At 49.6% G+C, this 15,656-nt stretch overlaps 1 protein-coding gene across 12 annotated transcripts in view; it reads left to right on the top strand.

Annotated features, from left to right (window-relative positions):
• The window catches only part of MYLK (myosin light chain kinase), a 176,015-nt gene that overhangs the window by 125,584 nt on the left and 34,775 nt on the right, over positions 1-15,656 (top strand). For 9 of the 12 annotated variants that reach the window (XM_060298163.2, XM_060298161.2, XM_060298158.2 and 6 more), the window contains 4 exons: positions 873-923; positions 1,694-1,821; positions 3,788-3,941; positions 11,234-11,536. In XM_060298163.2, the coding sequence (XP_060154146.2) occupies positions 873-923; positions 1,694-1,821; positions 3,788-3,941; positions 11,234-11,536 (636 nt within the window). Of the gene's footprint in view, positions 1-872; positions 924-1,693; positions 1,822-3,787; positions 3,942-11,233; positions 11,537-13,059; positions 13,063-13,983; positions 13,991-15,656 lie in introns of all 12 variants that reach the window. The other 3 variants (XM_060298162.2, XM_060298159.2, XM_060298160.2) reach the window with 2 other exon arrangements.

Here is a 15,656-nt window from a genome sequence, read left to right as displayed (position 1 = left end):
GTTGCGTATATCAGAAGTTTGTTCCTTTTTATCGATGAGTGGTATTTCCTTGTATGACTGTACCACAGTTCATTCATTCTCCAGTTGAAGGACATTTGGATAACTTCTAGTTTTTGGCAATCACAAATAAACCCACTACAAACATTCATATACAGGTGTCTGTGTGCATGTAGGTTTTCATTTCACTTGGGTAAGTACGTTAGATGACTTTTGAACAAAGTCCTGAAAGAAATATGAAAATAAGCTATGAAGATAGCTTATTACATATTCGCCATATTGCTATTTAGACAAATGAATAGGTTAGTGTGGCAAAACTGGTCTGTCTGGGTCAGTTTTCTTATGTGAGTCATTTGGAGAATGGGGTGGGGTAAGAATGAAGGAGACCATTGGTTTGTTCATTCATTTGTTTGTTCATTCATTGATCCATTCAACAAACATTAAAAAAATAAAAGCCACGGTCCACAGTCTGTGACCCAAAGGAAGCCTGAGACCCTTGGATCCACACCAAGGACTAAATTTAGTCAGTTTATCTGACATAATTTCCCTTATGAGTTTCCTGAAAGGGTAAGAGAAGAGTTAGTGAGTTTGGGGTTATCATCATAGAAATGGACAATGGAAGCTTAAGCATTTTTCAGAGTTTTTATCTCCCTGGAGGCTCCGGGGACCCCTCCAGAGGCCCTGTTGAGAAGTGGTATTCAGTCGCTCATGAGGTTGTCCATGTGCGACTGCAAGGTCTCCAGAAAGACATATTCAAGGGAGGGCTCCATCTGGATGAGGGGCCAGTGGATCAGACTGTGCCCTCCTAGGATTCAGGAGCCTTGTAAAAAAAAATAATAATAACAGAAAATAACCTGTGAACTTCTTTGTTTCAGGTGATGCAACTGTGAAAAAGAAACCTGCCCCCAAGACACCTCCGAAGGCAGGTAATTGGTCACAGCAACATTTGCGGGCGAGGGAGTCATCTGCTTTGAGGGGTTTACCCTTTGCTCTGCTAGACTGACCACTGGGGATGTGGTCCCACCCCGCTCCCCGATTCAAGCTCTGCATTATTCAGGCTGAAATTTCCCCAAGAGTCTCTGTACACCTTGGTCCTCCACCCTCTTCCACTACTTGCCTTTTCTCCTGCTTCTCTGGTATGGACAGCATCACACGATACTGGTGACTTTCCCATCCCTGCTGTGAAATCCTGCTCACCTCTCTGTCCTCCAGTCTGCCCCTTACCGAGATAATCCACTTTGTGCTGTTTTCATGCTCTGCTCTGTATGTCCCTGTGATAGGAAACCCTGTCTGTTTTCCATGGAAAGACATTTGAGGATATGAACCATATTGAGCCTGTCAGCCAGGGTGACCTGGAGGTTAGAAGGCAAGATGCTTTGTAACTAATAAAGGAGTAAGGTCACAGATTCAAAAAATTAGGGTAAGGCACAAATTCCACAACAACCAACGAACGGAGAATCATGCCTTATAAATTGTGTGGGTCACTTCTGAGGGAATCAGGATCAAGAGACCAACAAACCTAGCAGATCCGTCAGCCCAGGTGTCTGAAGCAGTGGTCATTGCTCAGTCTTACCCTGAAGGTTCCGGAAGGTGAGAGAGGAGCAACAGACCAATGTGGCTGGCAGCGTCGAATGAGATTAGAATGTCTGAGGCTCCCTCCTCCTCGGAGCTCACTCTCTCCCTTGTCCTCCCCCAGCCGTGCCCCCTCAGATCATCCAGTTTCCTGAGGACCAAAAGGTGCGTGCAGGAGAGCCTGTGGAGCTGTTGGGTAAAGTGGCCGGCACCCAGCCCATCACCTGCACCTGGATGAAGTTCCGAAAGCAGGTCAGTAACAGAGGGCAGTGGCCCGAGAACAGCCCACACAAGTTCCAGAGCCATCGTGGGCCGAAAGGGATGAGAAAAGCTGTGATGAAGGGCAGCATCGCTGCTCATCACAGGGGCCTGAGAAATGGGAGAGCCCCTCACACCCACTCACCAAATCTGAGCTCTTAATAACCTTTTCTTCTACATCTAGCAAGGATGCCTGTTTTATAGACAATTTGTGTGATAGAGAAGAATATGAAGGAGAAAACAGAAACCACCTATGGCCCCCACCTGATTTGGGTATCTCTGTCTAGAATTCTACTTGGAGTCAGGAAAATCGAACCAGTGACCTAAATGACCTCTCAGACTCTAGAGCTTTCTGTGATTCTGTGCCAGCTCACTGAACCCTATCTGTGGCGACCACTTAAACTTACCGCATGCTGGAGAGATAAAAGTGCACCTGAGTATTTGAGTAGATCAGTTGTACGTTAAACAGAATTTTGGCTTACTGACCCAGAAATCTAACTTCCATTTATAACAACAGTCCTAGAGGAAAATGTTTGAATTTCCAAACCACCAGTTCCTTTTAGAGAAACTTGGGGAGCCTGGCCATTTTTCTGATCCCACGTTGGTAGTGTGTGCCCATGTGCCTGATGAGCAGGGGCCCCAGACCGGCAGGCTGGCCCTGGATCAGGACCTCTACAGAAGGTGTGATGACTTCTTCTGAGCCCTCTGTTGCTCTATTTCCAAGCCATTCAAATTGTCCTAAGGCCCAGAGGTGGGAGGCTAGTACTGGGGAGGAAAGAAGAGTTGGACTCAAAAGATGAAGAAGAGAAGCTGGCCTTATCCCAAAGCATGTTTGCTTGGGTTTTGTCTGGGCTAGTGGTGTCTGAAGTAAGATGGAATCTCAACCCTCTTCAGAGACATTGAGCCAAGTCCCAGCTCCATCCAACAGAACTTTCTGTAGTGATGTAACTGTACCATGTCTGTTATCCAGTAGAGTAGCCACTAACCATATGTGGCTATTGAACACGTGAAGTGTGACTAGTGCAACTGAGGAACTGAATTTTATACTTCAGTTAATTAAAAATTGTTGTAACAGCTTTGTTGAGATATAATTCACACACCATAAAATGCATCCTTTTAAAGTGTACATATATTCACAAGGTTGGGCAACCATAACGATTTTCTGATTCCAGAACATTTTTATCACCTCGAAAAGAAACCCCAGACCCATTCATAGTCATTTCTCCCCTTCCCCCAGACCCTGGCAATCTCTCACCTGCTTTCTGTCTCTTTGGATTTGCCTATTCTGGGCATTTCATATAAATGGAATCATACAATATGTGTTCTTTTGTGTCTGGGTTTTTTCACTTAGCGTTACGTTTTCAGGGCACATCCATGATGTAACATGAACCAATATTTTATTCCTTTTTATGGCCAAATACTATTCCGTTTTCTGGATGTACCACATTTTGTTTATCTGTCCATCCGTTGATGGACATTTGGATGATTTGCCACTCAACTAAAATTTGAATAGCCACATCTGGCTGGTGACTGTGGTATTTGACGGCACAGAAGAGGTCAGAACCCACTGGGTGGGCTTTGTAAGTGACTTTGATCAAATCTGTTCTCCCACCATCCCATCCCAGAGCAGTGGAGGGGGCTGGAATGTGCCCTGTTTCCGGTCTGGAGCAGAGAGTGACAGCTCACTCCTGGCCACCAGACCCTGCTCAGTACCCTCCCTGCTTGTCCCAGATCTCGACCCTGTCAGGGCAGCTTGGCTCTAGATGCAGGAGAGGGGGAAGCTCAGAGTCTAGACCTTAGGGGGTCTTCCCCACTTAGGGGGAAGCTCAGAGCCCAGACAAGACCAGCCCCACACAGCTCGGGCAGCTGTATCCACATCCCCAGGGGTGAGGAGTGTGGGTCGGAGCCCCCTTCCTTTCTGGCTCAAAGTCTCCAGTGCCTGCCCCACTCTCTGTCCCAGATCCAGGAGAGTGAGCACATCAAGGTGGAGAACAGTGAGAACGTCAGCAAGCTCACCATCCGGGCTGCACGCCAGGAGCACTGTGGCTGCTACACTCTGCTGGTGGAGAACAGGCTGGGCAGCAGGCAGGCCCAGGTCAACCTCACCGTTGTGGGTGAGTCTGGGGCTGCGGCGTAGGGAAGGCGGGATGATGGACTTCCAGGCCTCATCTCCCGGGGCCGCTGCTTCAGCACGCGTTCCCTCTGCCCACAGGCTCCCTTTCTCCCCGCTCTCCCACTCCCTGCTCTCACACTGTTGCTGCCCTTCGTGCTTGTTGAGAATCCCAGACCTTGCACACACAGCGTTTTCCTCTTCCTATGAATCCCCTCCCAGTTTCCCTTTCTAGCCAGACTCTGAGCTCTACCACTCCAACTCTCTCCAGCTAGCCCCTGCGACCCCTTCTCCCCCTGGTCCACTGCCTGCCCCCAACCCCAGTCCCCTCGCAAACCCTCACCTTGAATCAGTGCTGCCTTTCAACTTCACTGCCGCTCTGCCTGAGTTCAGGGCACGGCAGAGAGACCACATCAATCTGCAGACTCAGTGCTGGGCTCTGTCAATGTCCAGGCTCAGCCAGGGCGTCAGCGCTGGTCAGTGCCCTCTCCCACACCCTGAGACAGCCATTCCTCGAGACCCCCTACCCTGCAGGCCTTGGCCACTGGCCTCTCTGAGAAATAGGAGGCATCAGGCATGAACTTGCTTAGCTTGGTGGTCCCACACCTGCAGGCGTCTCTCTATCTGTCCCCGTGCTGACTCCACCCTCCAGGCTCTGGGTGTTGCCCACCTTTCTCCTGTGCTCCGGACCCCAGGCTCTTGAGGGCTCCAACCCCCGCCACCCCCATTCTCTTCAACTTCTCCCCAGTTTCTCCCATAAATGTTGCCAGGGCTCTCCCATCGTCGCCATGCGCACAGGCGCGCGTAACTCCTGCAGTATCTCGTCTCACTCTGGCCACCTAGCATCTTTCTCCTGCCCTCTCTTCACAGCCAAACCCTCTGAGAGAGCCAGTCTCTCCTCTGCGTCTCCTTCTTCACCTCCCTGGCAACGATCTTCAACTCCCTGTAGCCTCACCCCCAGGCCCCATTAGTCTTCTGGGACTGCTCTTCTGAGGTCACCTTGCCCTCCTAATCCCCAATCCACTCCCTTTTTCTTATCTCCTACATCCCAGGATTGAGTTCAGAGTCTGTCTTCAGACTGATTGTCAAGGTCACTTTTTCCTCTCCATCTCAATCACTGTGTTTTTCATGCCCTGGTCAACTCTCTCTTGAAATATCAAACTAGCTTCCTAACTGGCCTCCTACTGTCCGTCATGCTCAGCCCACTGCCCCCCCCACACACGTGGCAGGCGTTCAGGACAGCGAAGGAGCAGCAGATGGATAGCAGGCTGGTCCTAGAGCACTTTCGGGCCTTCATACGTGGTGCACACGAAAGCTTTTCACCTGGTGTTCTTTTTTTTTTTTAACATCTTTATTGGAGTATAATTGCTTTACAATGGTGTGTTAGTTTCTGCTGTATAACAAAGTGAATCAGCTATACATATACATATGTCCCCATATCTCTTCCCTCTTGCGTCTCCCTCCCTCCCACCCTTCCTATCCTACCCCTCTAGGTGGTCACAAACCACCGAGCCGATCTCCCTGTGCTATGCGGCTGCTTCCCACTAGCTATCTATTTTACGTTTGGGAGTGTATATATGTCTATGCCACTCTCTCACTTTGTCCCAGCTTACCCTTCCCCCTCACCGTGTCCTCAAGTCCATTCTCTAGTAGATCTGTGTCTTTATTCCTGTCCTGCCCCTAGGTTCTTCATGACCATTTTTTTTTTTTTAGATTCCATATATACGTGTTAGCGTACGGTATTTGTTTTTCTCTTTCTGACTTACTTCACTCTGTATGACAGACTCTAGGTCCATCCACCTCACTACAAATAACTCAATTTCATTTCTTTCTATGGCTGAGGAATATTCCATTGTATATATGTGCCTCATCTTCTTTATCCATTCATCTGTCGATGGACACTTAGGTTGCTTCCATGTCCTGGCTATTGTAAATAGAGCTGCAGTGAACATTGTGGTACATGACTCATTTTGCGGTACATGGGCCTTTCACTGTTGTGACCTCTCCCGCTGCGGAGCACAGGCTCCGGACACGCAGGCTCAGCGGCCATGGCTCACAGGCCCAGCCACTCCGCGGCATGTGGGATCTTCCCGGACCGGGGCACAAACCCACGTCCCCTGCATCGGCAGGCGGACTCTCAACCACTGTGCCACCAAGGAAGCCCCATGACTCATTTTGAATTATGGTTTTCTCAGGGTATATGCCCAGTAGTGGGATTGCTGGGTCGTATTGTAGTTCTATTTTTAGTTTTTTAAGGAACCTCCATCCTGTTCTCCATAGTGGCTGTATCAATTTACATTCCCACCAACAGTGCAAGAGGGTTCCCTTTTCTCCACACCCTGTCCAGAATTTATTGTTTCTAGATTTTTTGATGATGGCCATTCTGACTGGTGTGAGGTGATATCTCACTGTAGTTTTGATTTGCATTTCTCTAATGATTAATGATGTTGAGCATCCTTTCATGTGTTTGTTGGCAATCTGTATATCTTCTTTGGAGAAATGTCTATTTAGGCCTTCTGCCCAGTTTTGGATTTCACCTGGTGTTCTTTGATCTGATCCCCTTTCTTTAGTTTCCTTAGGTCAGGAGTTTTATCTCTGGGAAGGCCAGTGGACCAGAGGCTCAGGGAATAGGTTTCTCATCTATAAAAGACAGGAGAGACCCTTGACCCCCTCACTCTCTGTGGTGACTCCTATTTTAATTGTCTCCTCCTGGAGTCAGGAACACTTTGCGGGGGGGGATTGGTGCTATTGATCCGGTTCGCCTTTCCACTTAGACCGGAACCTGAAGTATTGATTTGGTGCCACGCCCCGCCCGTCGGCTGGTAGTAGTTTCCAGTTTTCCTTGGTGTTCTCTCTCATCTGCTCCTGCTGGGGGAACGTTAGGGTCAAGTCCATGGAACTGCCTTTCTGTGGCCAGCGCCCCCTGCCCCCACGCTCCCCACGGTGCCCCCCACTCCCCTCCCCCATCACCACCATACGGGCTGCAGTTGTAGCCTTTTATGGTTGAGTTTCTCATTCTCCTCGGCCGGTGCTGACAGGGCCATTGGCGTGGCTGTCCGCCAGCTGGCAGGAGCGGCATGTTAAATGCCGTCCTGGGAGGGGAATGGAATGGAGGGGAAGGGCTTTCTGTCTGCTTCCCCCTTGGAAAGCTAAGAATAGAATTGCTCAATAAAATGAGGACTCGCGTTGATGGGTACAGCAAATCCACATTCATTCAGAGCCTGGGGATTTAGAATCAGTCCAAAGTAAATCTGGATGAAGCCCAGGTTTACCTGCATGTCTCTAGCGACATCTGTGTATTATCTGATCAGGGTTGATTAAGTAGATGTAAAATGTAAATGAGATGAAACAGGAATTGTTTGGCCTACTCCAGACAGTTACAAGCCCTTTGGAAGCATCCACTTGTAAGCCAGCTAAATAAGGCCAGTTTAGCACAACTTCTACTAATTAGCGGTAAATGTCTCTTCTTGTATGTTTTTTAAAGTACCCCTTTCTTTTCAGATAGTCTCTGACTCCTATTTTTTTAAATGATGATAAAAATTAGCCTTTCCCTGGCCTTCCCTGGTGGTGCAGTGGTTAAGAACCCACCTGCCAACGCAGGGAACACAGGTTCGAGCCCTGGTCCGGGAAGATCCCACATGCCACGGAGCAACTAAGCCCATGTGCCACAACTACTGAGCCTGTGCTCTAGAGCCCGCGAGCCACAACTACTGAGCTTGCACGCCACAACTACTGAAGCCCACGTGCCTAGAGCCCGTGCTCCACAACAAGAGAAGCTACCACAACGAGAAGTCCGCGCACCGCAAGGAAGAGTAGCCCCCCCTCGCCACAACTAGAGAAAAGCCCGCGCACAGCAGCGATGACCCAACACAGCCAAAAATAAAAAAATAAATACATAAATTCATTCAAAAAAATTAGTCTTTCCTTCAGTTACTTTAAATGAGTGATGTTTAGCTATTTTGAAGGCTAATTATTATTATATGTTAAGAGATAGTGCAGGGATTTGTGATGCGCAGAGGACCTCTGCCCACGAGTGGGCCTCCAGCCTCAGCCTCGGAGGGGTGAGGGAGGGGCCTCTCGGGCAGGAGAGAGCAGCTGGACCCAGATGAAGTCCTTCATGCGACTTGTCCAACACAAGAAAAACAGGCCACTCTGCGTATCTTTAAAGGAGAAAAACAAAGCAGAGAGGATCCCAGATACCCAGTAATCCCCCAATGCTCTCTGAGCTTGGAACTTGCATGATTTTTAAGGGCAGGAGATTTCTCATCGTAATGCTTGGCTTGGGCTTAAGCAAGATGCATTCTTGATCTTATTCAGCCTGATAGCTGGGAAAATAACAGGCCCCTGGAGTGAGGGTTCAGAGACCTTTTAAAATCTCCTCTTGGCTCCGTCACTGGCCAGCTGGGTATTCTTGGTAAGCAAAGTGCCTTGCCTAATCCCGAAGGGCCGGGATTACCCAGATAGATAACCTGGGGGCCCTTGCAGCCCTGCCATTCTCTCAAAGCTGCAGGTGGCTGCTGAGGTGCCAGTGGAGGGAGGACCAGGTGGGGTTAGGCCCAGTCACAGACCATCTTCAAACACACAGGCACGCAGGGACTGCCAGCGCAGTTACTCCAGAGAAGCAGCAGAGATGAGATCCTCCGTTTTCCCAGGAGTGAGAACATTTGCTGGAGAGAAAATCCTGGAACTGGTACCATCGGAGCCCCTTCCTTTAGACTCAGCGTTTCCCATTCTGCTAGTCAAGTCTCCAGGGAGCCACGAAAGAATTCCAAGGAAGCATGGAGCTCGGGGCCCCGGACACTGAGCCCGCCTGGCCTTTGCCAGGCCATGCCCAGGCCTCCCTCCCAGACTGAGTGCGTCTGTTTCTTTGGCCCTGAGAGCAGGCTGTTCTGAGGACGTCTATTCTGTCCTGAGGGTTTTCGTCCCCAGCTCATCCGGCCTCCATGTGGAGCGCCGTAGGTTGGAAAGAACAGAAAGCATCAGGCTCAGCCCGTGGCTCCCGGGGCAGGCATGCGGGTGGGGCCTCCTAATCTCCTATGACTTCAAACTTGCGTCTGTTCTGAACTCCTTAACATGGCATCAAATTCCTTGAAAGCATTGAGGTTTCACTTTGAATTAAAGCCACCCTCCCCAAACTTTGCATCTTCTCTCATGCTGCAGGCAGTGACATATGTCCTGTGTCAGTTCTCTCTCTTTTAGCCAAGAGACTAAATTTGGAACAGGGTAGGGGATTAATAGTACCTCTTCCAAAATACCCATTTCTCCAAGTTTTCTTTTCTTGAGCAAAGCAGGAGGGGAGAATATCAGTCAGTGGAGTGTATCTGTATTCGTCATCTCAAACTACAGGACATTAAACGTGTCCAGTCGGTTTTCCAGGCATTTCCTTTGAGGGAGGGAGGCAGGGAGTCTGTCCTTCATCTTTCTTTAGGCCTTTTGACTTCCTTAGCTGGGTCTTGAGAGGACTTGAACCACTTGCCTGTAAGAGAGTTTAGAGTAATAAACATCTTAGCCAACACCAGAGATATTTCTAAAAAGACCAACATATCTTTCAGAACAAACAGTTTTTCTAAGAGAACATATTGAACAACCCGTGAAAGTGGTTCCATCATAGGAGGCCTCCAGCGTGACTGCCACCGGTGGGGAGTGGCTGTCACAGTCCCAGAGTCATTCTAGGGCGAGTCAGCCCAGGCTGGGGTTGCTGGGTATGGATGGCTTCCGGGCAGTGTGTCCTTGGCTGGATGTAGAAGCAGCAGGGCTTGGGGGAGGGGGAAATGAGTATGTGTGTGTATATGTATATGTGGGTGTGGATGTGTGTATAGGTATATATGTATGTGTTTGTGTGTGTGTGTGTATGTATGTATAGGTGTGTGTGCATGCATGGACGCATACACAGGCAGAATGTTCTTTTTCTTCTCAATATGCTTAAGTCATTTGCAGGGATTTTCTTTGGCCTTCCTACCTTGCTGAGGGGAAGGAGAGTAGAAATCAAGTACTTTTACCTGGGTTTGCTTATTTGATGCTTGCAAAACCCCTAAGAGGTAGATATATATTAACCCCATTTTCCAAATGAAAAAGACAAACTTGTCCTGGAAGTTAAGGAATTAGCTGGAATTCACATAGCTTATAAATTCACAGAGCATAAAACATGGCTTTTAATTGCCAGTTTGGGGAGCTCTAGGACTCAGATGGTCTTGGAGGAGATGAAGGCTTAGTGAACACTGGTATCTGTAACTAAACCAACCACCTGCAGAGACTAAATCTGAAGAATCGAATTCTGTTCAGATGAACACCTGCCAAAAATCAGCAGAACTAAAGAACCGCATTAATGAACACACTGACTACCGTGATTTGCCTTGAAGTTGGCAGTGTTACTGGTTCTTAGCATTACTGGTCTGAATGGGAAGGCGGCCAGACAAAGGGCCGCTCCTAGTTTGTGTCCTCAGCTCATTTTCTGGCCCTCAGTCAGGGATGATTGTGATTTGCTACGGTGGTTCGCTTTGAAATTCTCTATCTCATTTTATACCAGTCCTAGGAGGATGACAGAGAGAGGGTAGGAGTAATTTTTTATATATTATAAAGTTAGAAATAAACTTCTGCAATAATGATGACAGTAAAGGCTACTCAAACAAGACGCTTTTCTAAGAACATCTCACAACAACCTTGTGATCCAGTGCTATTATCATGCACGTTTTACAGACGAGGAAACCGTGGCACAGAGGGGTTAACAAGTAATGAATGAAGACAGAGCTGTATTCAAACCCAGTGTGTGACTTCAGAGCTCACTGTGCTGTACTGACTCTCAGCGGGGCAGGTGTTTCCCAGGTCCTAGAGAAAGTGGAGACTGACCCCTGGTTATGTCACAGGTCACTGACCTCAGGCCTGAAGGACACACACACACACACACGCACGCGCACGCGCACACACACACACACACACATTGAACTCTCTCTCAAAGCATATTTTTGATGGGAAGCAGTGCACGCCTCCTGGGCAGCTTCCTAGGTCTGTTTACACTGAGAAATATGTTTTTGACTTGGGCAAAGCACAGGAAACCATGACATGTAGACTGGAAGCTAACCAAAAAAGAGTTTTTTTCTAAGCAAATCGGTATTTGTGGGGCTTTCCACATAGGCAGGTATGTACCTAGGTGTGGCCGTGTGGATGAGGGAAGGAGAGCCAGGACCAGGGATCGCAGCTCCTGTTCTCCAGGCTTCTCCCTCATGACAGAGCCAATTAAAGAACTTCTCTCCCTGCAGTCCTGCAGAGTTGGGTGATGTTGTGCTTCTCTCTCCCCAGACAAGCCGGACCCCCCAGCCGGCACGCCTTGTGCCTCTGACATTCGCAGCTCCTCGCTGACCCTGTCCTGGTACGGCTCCTCGTACGATGGGGGCAGCGCCGTACAGTCCTACAGCGTCGAGATCTGGGACTCGGCGGACAAGAAGTGGAAGGAACTAGCCACATGCCGCAGCACCTCTTTTAACATCCACGACCTGCTGCCTGACCGAGAGTATAAATTCCGTGTGCGCGCAATCAACGTCTATGGAACCAGTGAGCCGAGCCAGGAGTCTGAACTCACAGTGGTGGGAGAGAAACCTGAGGGTAGGCTGCCTTCCTTTCATCCCCGTCTTGCGATAAATGTGCATGACTTACCTTGTGTGTATAGAAGGCTGAACTGAGATGGGTACAAGGGAACTGACAGGACATCACTGATGGCTGGCAGAGTCTTTTGGGATCTTGATTTCCAATGTTGTGATGCTGATCTATACTCTAAAAGAGGTACCTATGATCCTTCAAAAACTATTGAAGCACCGGTTTTGGTACAGTCCCAGCAGGGTCGATGGTGTGTTAATCAGAAGCACAGTCCTGGGAAGCGGGAGCTCAGGTAGACCTATAGTTTCAACGTCTTGCCCTACCCGCTCATCCAGCTCCCTCCTCTCTTGCACTCATATTTGAGGGTGAACTCAGTGTCAGGGAAGACCGATAAGATTGGGAGCATAAAATCTGACAAGGAGGACAGCTAACTATAATGAGATGGGCTGCATCCTATTAGACCAGTATAAACAAATTGCAGAAAGCATGAATAATTTTGCCATGAAGGTTGGGAAAGACTTCCTAGACGTAATACTTATGCTGAGTCTTGGGAAAAGGAATAGGATTCCAAGAGGTAGGGCAGATTGGGAGAGGCATTCCTCACAGAGGAAACAGTGTGAGCAAAGGTACAAAGTGGTAAAAATGCATGGCATTTGGAGACTCGTGTGTGTGGCCAGGGCACATGCTGTGTGAGATAGAACAGGAGGGAGCAACGCAAAAAGGAGGGTGTGGGTAAAATCGTGAGTTCATCAAAGGTTTTCAGGCAGGGGCTTGATGCAATTAGATCTGTTTTTTTAGAAAGAGAGTTAGAGGAAGAATAGACCTTTGGAACTCAAGGGGTGGTCTGGACCACTAGTCTTGGGATCCTGGGAGCCTGTTAGAAACGCAGACTCTCTGCCCCCCACTTCCCTAGTCCCTTCTGAACCTTCATTTTAACATTATCCACCCTCACCCCCCATGGATTCATATACACTTGAAAGTTTGAGAAGCACTGAAGTGGACTAGGGGGATGAGATCGGAGTCAGTGAAATACCAGTTGAGCCTCTGTGGTGTAGTCCGGGAGAGGTATAGTAAGGGCTCCTTAGGAGGTGGAATTGACCATTCCTGATGACATCTGGGGCAGAGAATTCAAGGGAAAAGTTAGAAGAATCTAAGATTACTCCCAGGTCCCAGCTTGGGCAACTAAAGACAAGTTCAAGAGCCATTTAGAGGTTGATTATTATGATTCATGGTGGCTAACATATATTAAACACTTGCTGTATGCTAACCATACATTAAGCACTTTACGTGCATTATGTCACGCATCTAACTCAACGAAGTAGATACTGTCATTACCCCCACTTTACAGATAGGGGAACTGAGGTTTAGAGGGGTGAAACTAGTTGCCCAAGGTCACAGAGCTTGGAAATGGTGTGTTGAAGCTTGAACTCAGAGCTGTCTGACCCTGAGCCTGAGCTCCGTTGGTTAAACTAATGGAGGAGGCCAGGCTGCCTCCCAGTGACTTGGAGGTTAGATAGCAGGGAGTCCCAGAGAAGGTGGAAGTTCTGGCTTCGGTCCTGTTGAGTTGAGGTGTCTGAGGGATATCCGTGGGGAGGTGTCTTCAGACTGTTGGATGGTTGAATCCAGAGCTCAGGAGAAAGGTTTAAGCTCGAGCTACAGGTTTGGGGCGGGGGGGTCTTCACTATTTAATTGGTAATTGAAGCCATGGGCATCAGTAAGTTCACGGAGAGGGGGGTAAAGAAAGTCTACACTGATACAGAAATGAAGGAGCCTGCACGACCAGGAGAAAGGACTGAGAGGGGAGAGAACCAAGGGGAGGCTGGAGCTGTGTTGCAGAAACATGGAAGCAGCGAGTGGCAAAGAGGAAAGAGATGAGGATGCAAGATCTTTGGATTCAGCCCTTTGATAAGCCGTGATCTTTGAGAGCAAAGTCCATAGTGTTTCCACAGGGTCGAGAATGGTTGGCCTGGGGCTAAGGAATAAATGGAAGAAGGAGAGGCCAGGAGTATGGAACGTTACTTCAAGAAGTTTCATGTGAAGAGAAGAAAACGAGTGCTGTGAATTTAAGATGGAGGCAAGGTTGCAGGCAGGGAGGAAGGTGGAGGGAAAACAAGTGAAAGACTTCTAGGAGAAGAGAGAGCTGTAAGATGTGAGGTAGAGAGAAGACTAAAGGACCAGGAGCTGGACAGGGCGCAGGTCCTGAAATCACCATATAGCCAGAGGCATCATACGTATGGAAACTGTCATTACAGTTTGATACCCCTCTTTAGTTTCAAAATTTAGGCATAAAACAGATATTAAACTTTACTTTCAAATTAAATGAGGGCTCCAGAAAGAAAGTTTGGAGGTTGCCAGTGGAAAACACACCAAATTTATAATTCTGCCTGTGCAGCCCTGTCTTGGGGGCCTTTGCCCAGGGAGCCCTAGAGATCCCCCAGAGGGCAGGTCTCTCTGAGAGCCACAGTGTGCTGTGGCGGCGTGGATCGTGGAGCCCAGCCCGAGAGAGCCCTGCCAGACCTCTTTGCAGTTTCATGGGGCTCCTGCCCACCAGCCGCTCACAGATGTCTTCTGGGAGAAGCAGTAACAAAACTGCCATCGGCCGCCCTTTGACATGAGCAGAATGGGAAGCAGACTGGTTCGAGTGGGCGTGCCAGGAGAGGCAGCCAGGTTCCAGTCTGCACGTTTTTAGCATATTACTTTGTCCAAGAAGATGACTCCCAACCTCCTAGAAAAGTGATAGAAAAGGGGTAACGTGGCAGTGAGATGTGCATTAGCTGGAAGGGAAAACTTCCAGGTTTTTTAGGGCATGTACCAGGAGAGACTGTAGAATACCTGTTGAGCCCCACACAGAGGACCAGAGGCCACAGGAGCTGCGCGTGTGGCTCTTAGGAGGCCAGGACAGCAGCTTCCAGGGCTGTGAGGACGGTCTGTGGGGAGGAGGGGCTGGGACCACTTGGGTCCAGGCAGGTGGCCTCTCCCTTCTTGCCTGAGGCCAGCTGAACCCCCTTTTGTGGTCCTCAGATTCTCTTCCTGGGCCCCGTCCTGGCAGGAAGCAGACAAAGGGAAATGTTGAAATTGCCTGCAATCCAGGGGAGGGGTTCGGGCCACCCAGGGCTTCCAGGCTGGAAGATGCTCCCACCCCCAGGTCCAGCTGGCTTGTCCCTGATGGGAGGGGGAAGGGGCAGAACAGCACAGAACATCCTCTGAGGGGCAGAGGATGAAGGGGGGGATGGGAGGGTGAGGGTAAGGGGGTGTGGCTTCCAAGTGAAGCTCTGTGGACGGCTCAGAAGCCTGTCAGTTATAGCCTGGGTTGATCATCTCTCTCCTCTTTAAAAGTGCAATGGCTCTCAGAGAAGTGGAGGGTGTGTGTGTGTGTGCACATGTGTAGAAGAGGGATGTGATTATAGTAGCTCATTTCTGTGAGCCCGTGGGGTCTGGTGGTCATAAAAAGTCAGTGCCAATTAACCCTCCTCCCTCTAAGCACAGCTAATGTTGGCTCTCACCTTCCCACCGCTACCACGGCCCCTCCAGCCTCTGTCTCAGCAACTTCAGTTTTGGGCTTCATCCGGACCTCTCAGTTCCATCCCCGCCCTCACTCTGCATTCACTCACTCAGTGTGTCCAGTGCCCCTCCTGTGTTCCAGGTGCTGCAGGGGCTCTAGGGATACGGTGGAGGCCACAGCATAGCATGCGGGTCTCCACCCAGCTCTGTGGCCTCCTTATGCCAGAGCCCCCCACCCCGCTAAGTCTAGGACCCGTAACCTGACAGCACCCCTCCTCGTCTTCCCAAACCTGAGTAAATGAGCACCTCCCCTTCCCCCTCCCACCCAACGCAGCCGCTCTCTCCCATCCCAACCAGGTCTGGATCTCCACTCCCACCATACTCAACTCTAACTCTGAAATCCGCTCCGTCCTTGCTCCTAATCCTAATTTGTTCTAGTCTGTATAGTTGTTAGCAAACAGCTGTGATAGAGGCTGCTTGCAGAGTAGGGTAGAGATGCAGAGCCCCCAGAGAAGCAGCGGAAATCAACCGCTCACCCTGAGCTGCCGCGGCTGCCCTCCCCGGGGCGCGGGCGCCCTCTAGTGCCCGCTGGGCGCCCAGCAGCCCTCCGCCGTGCAAAGGGACCGCT

The sequence above is a fragment of the Globicephala melas genome, chromosome 4, assembly GCF_963455315.2.
Source record: "Globicephala melas chromosome 4, mGloMel1.2, whole genome shotgun sequence".
In the NCBI taxonomy this organism is placed as follows: Eukaryota; Metazoa; Chordata; class Mammalia; order Artiodactyla; family Delphinidae; genus Globicephala; species Globicephala melas.
Note: the sequence above shows the minus strand (reverse complement) of the source record. Positions and strands in the feature narration are given on the sequence as shown.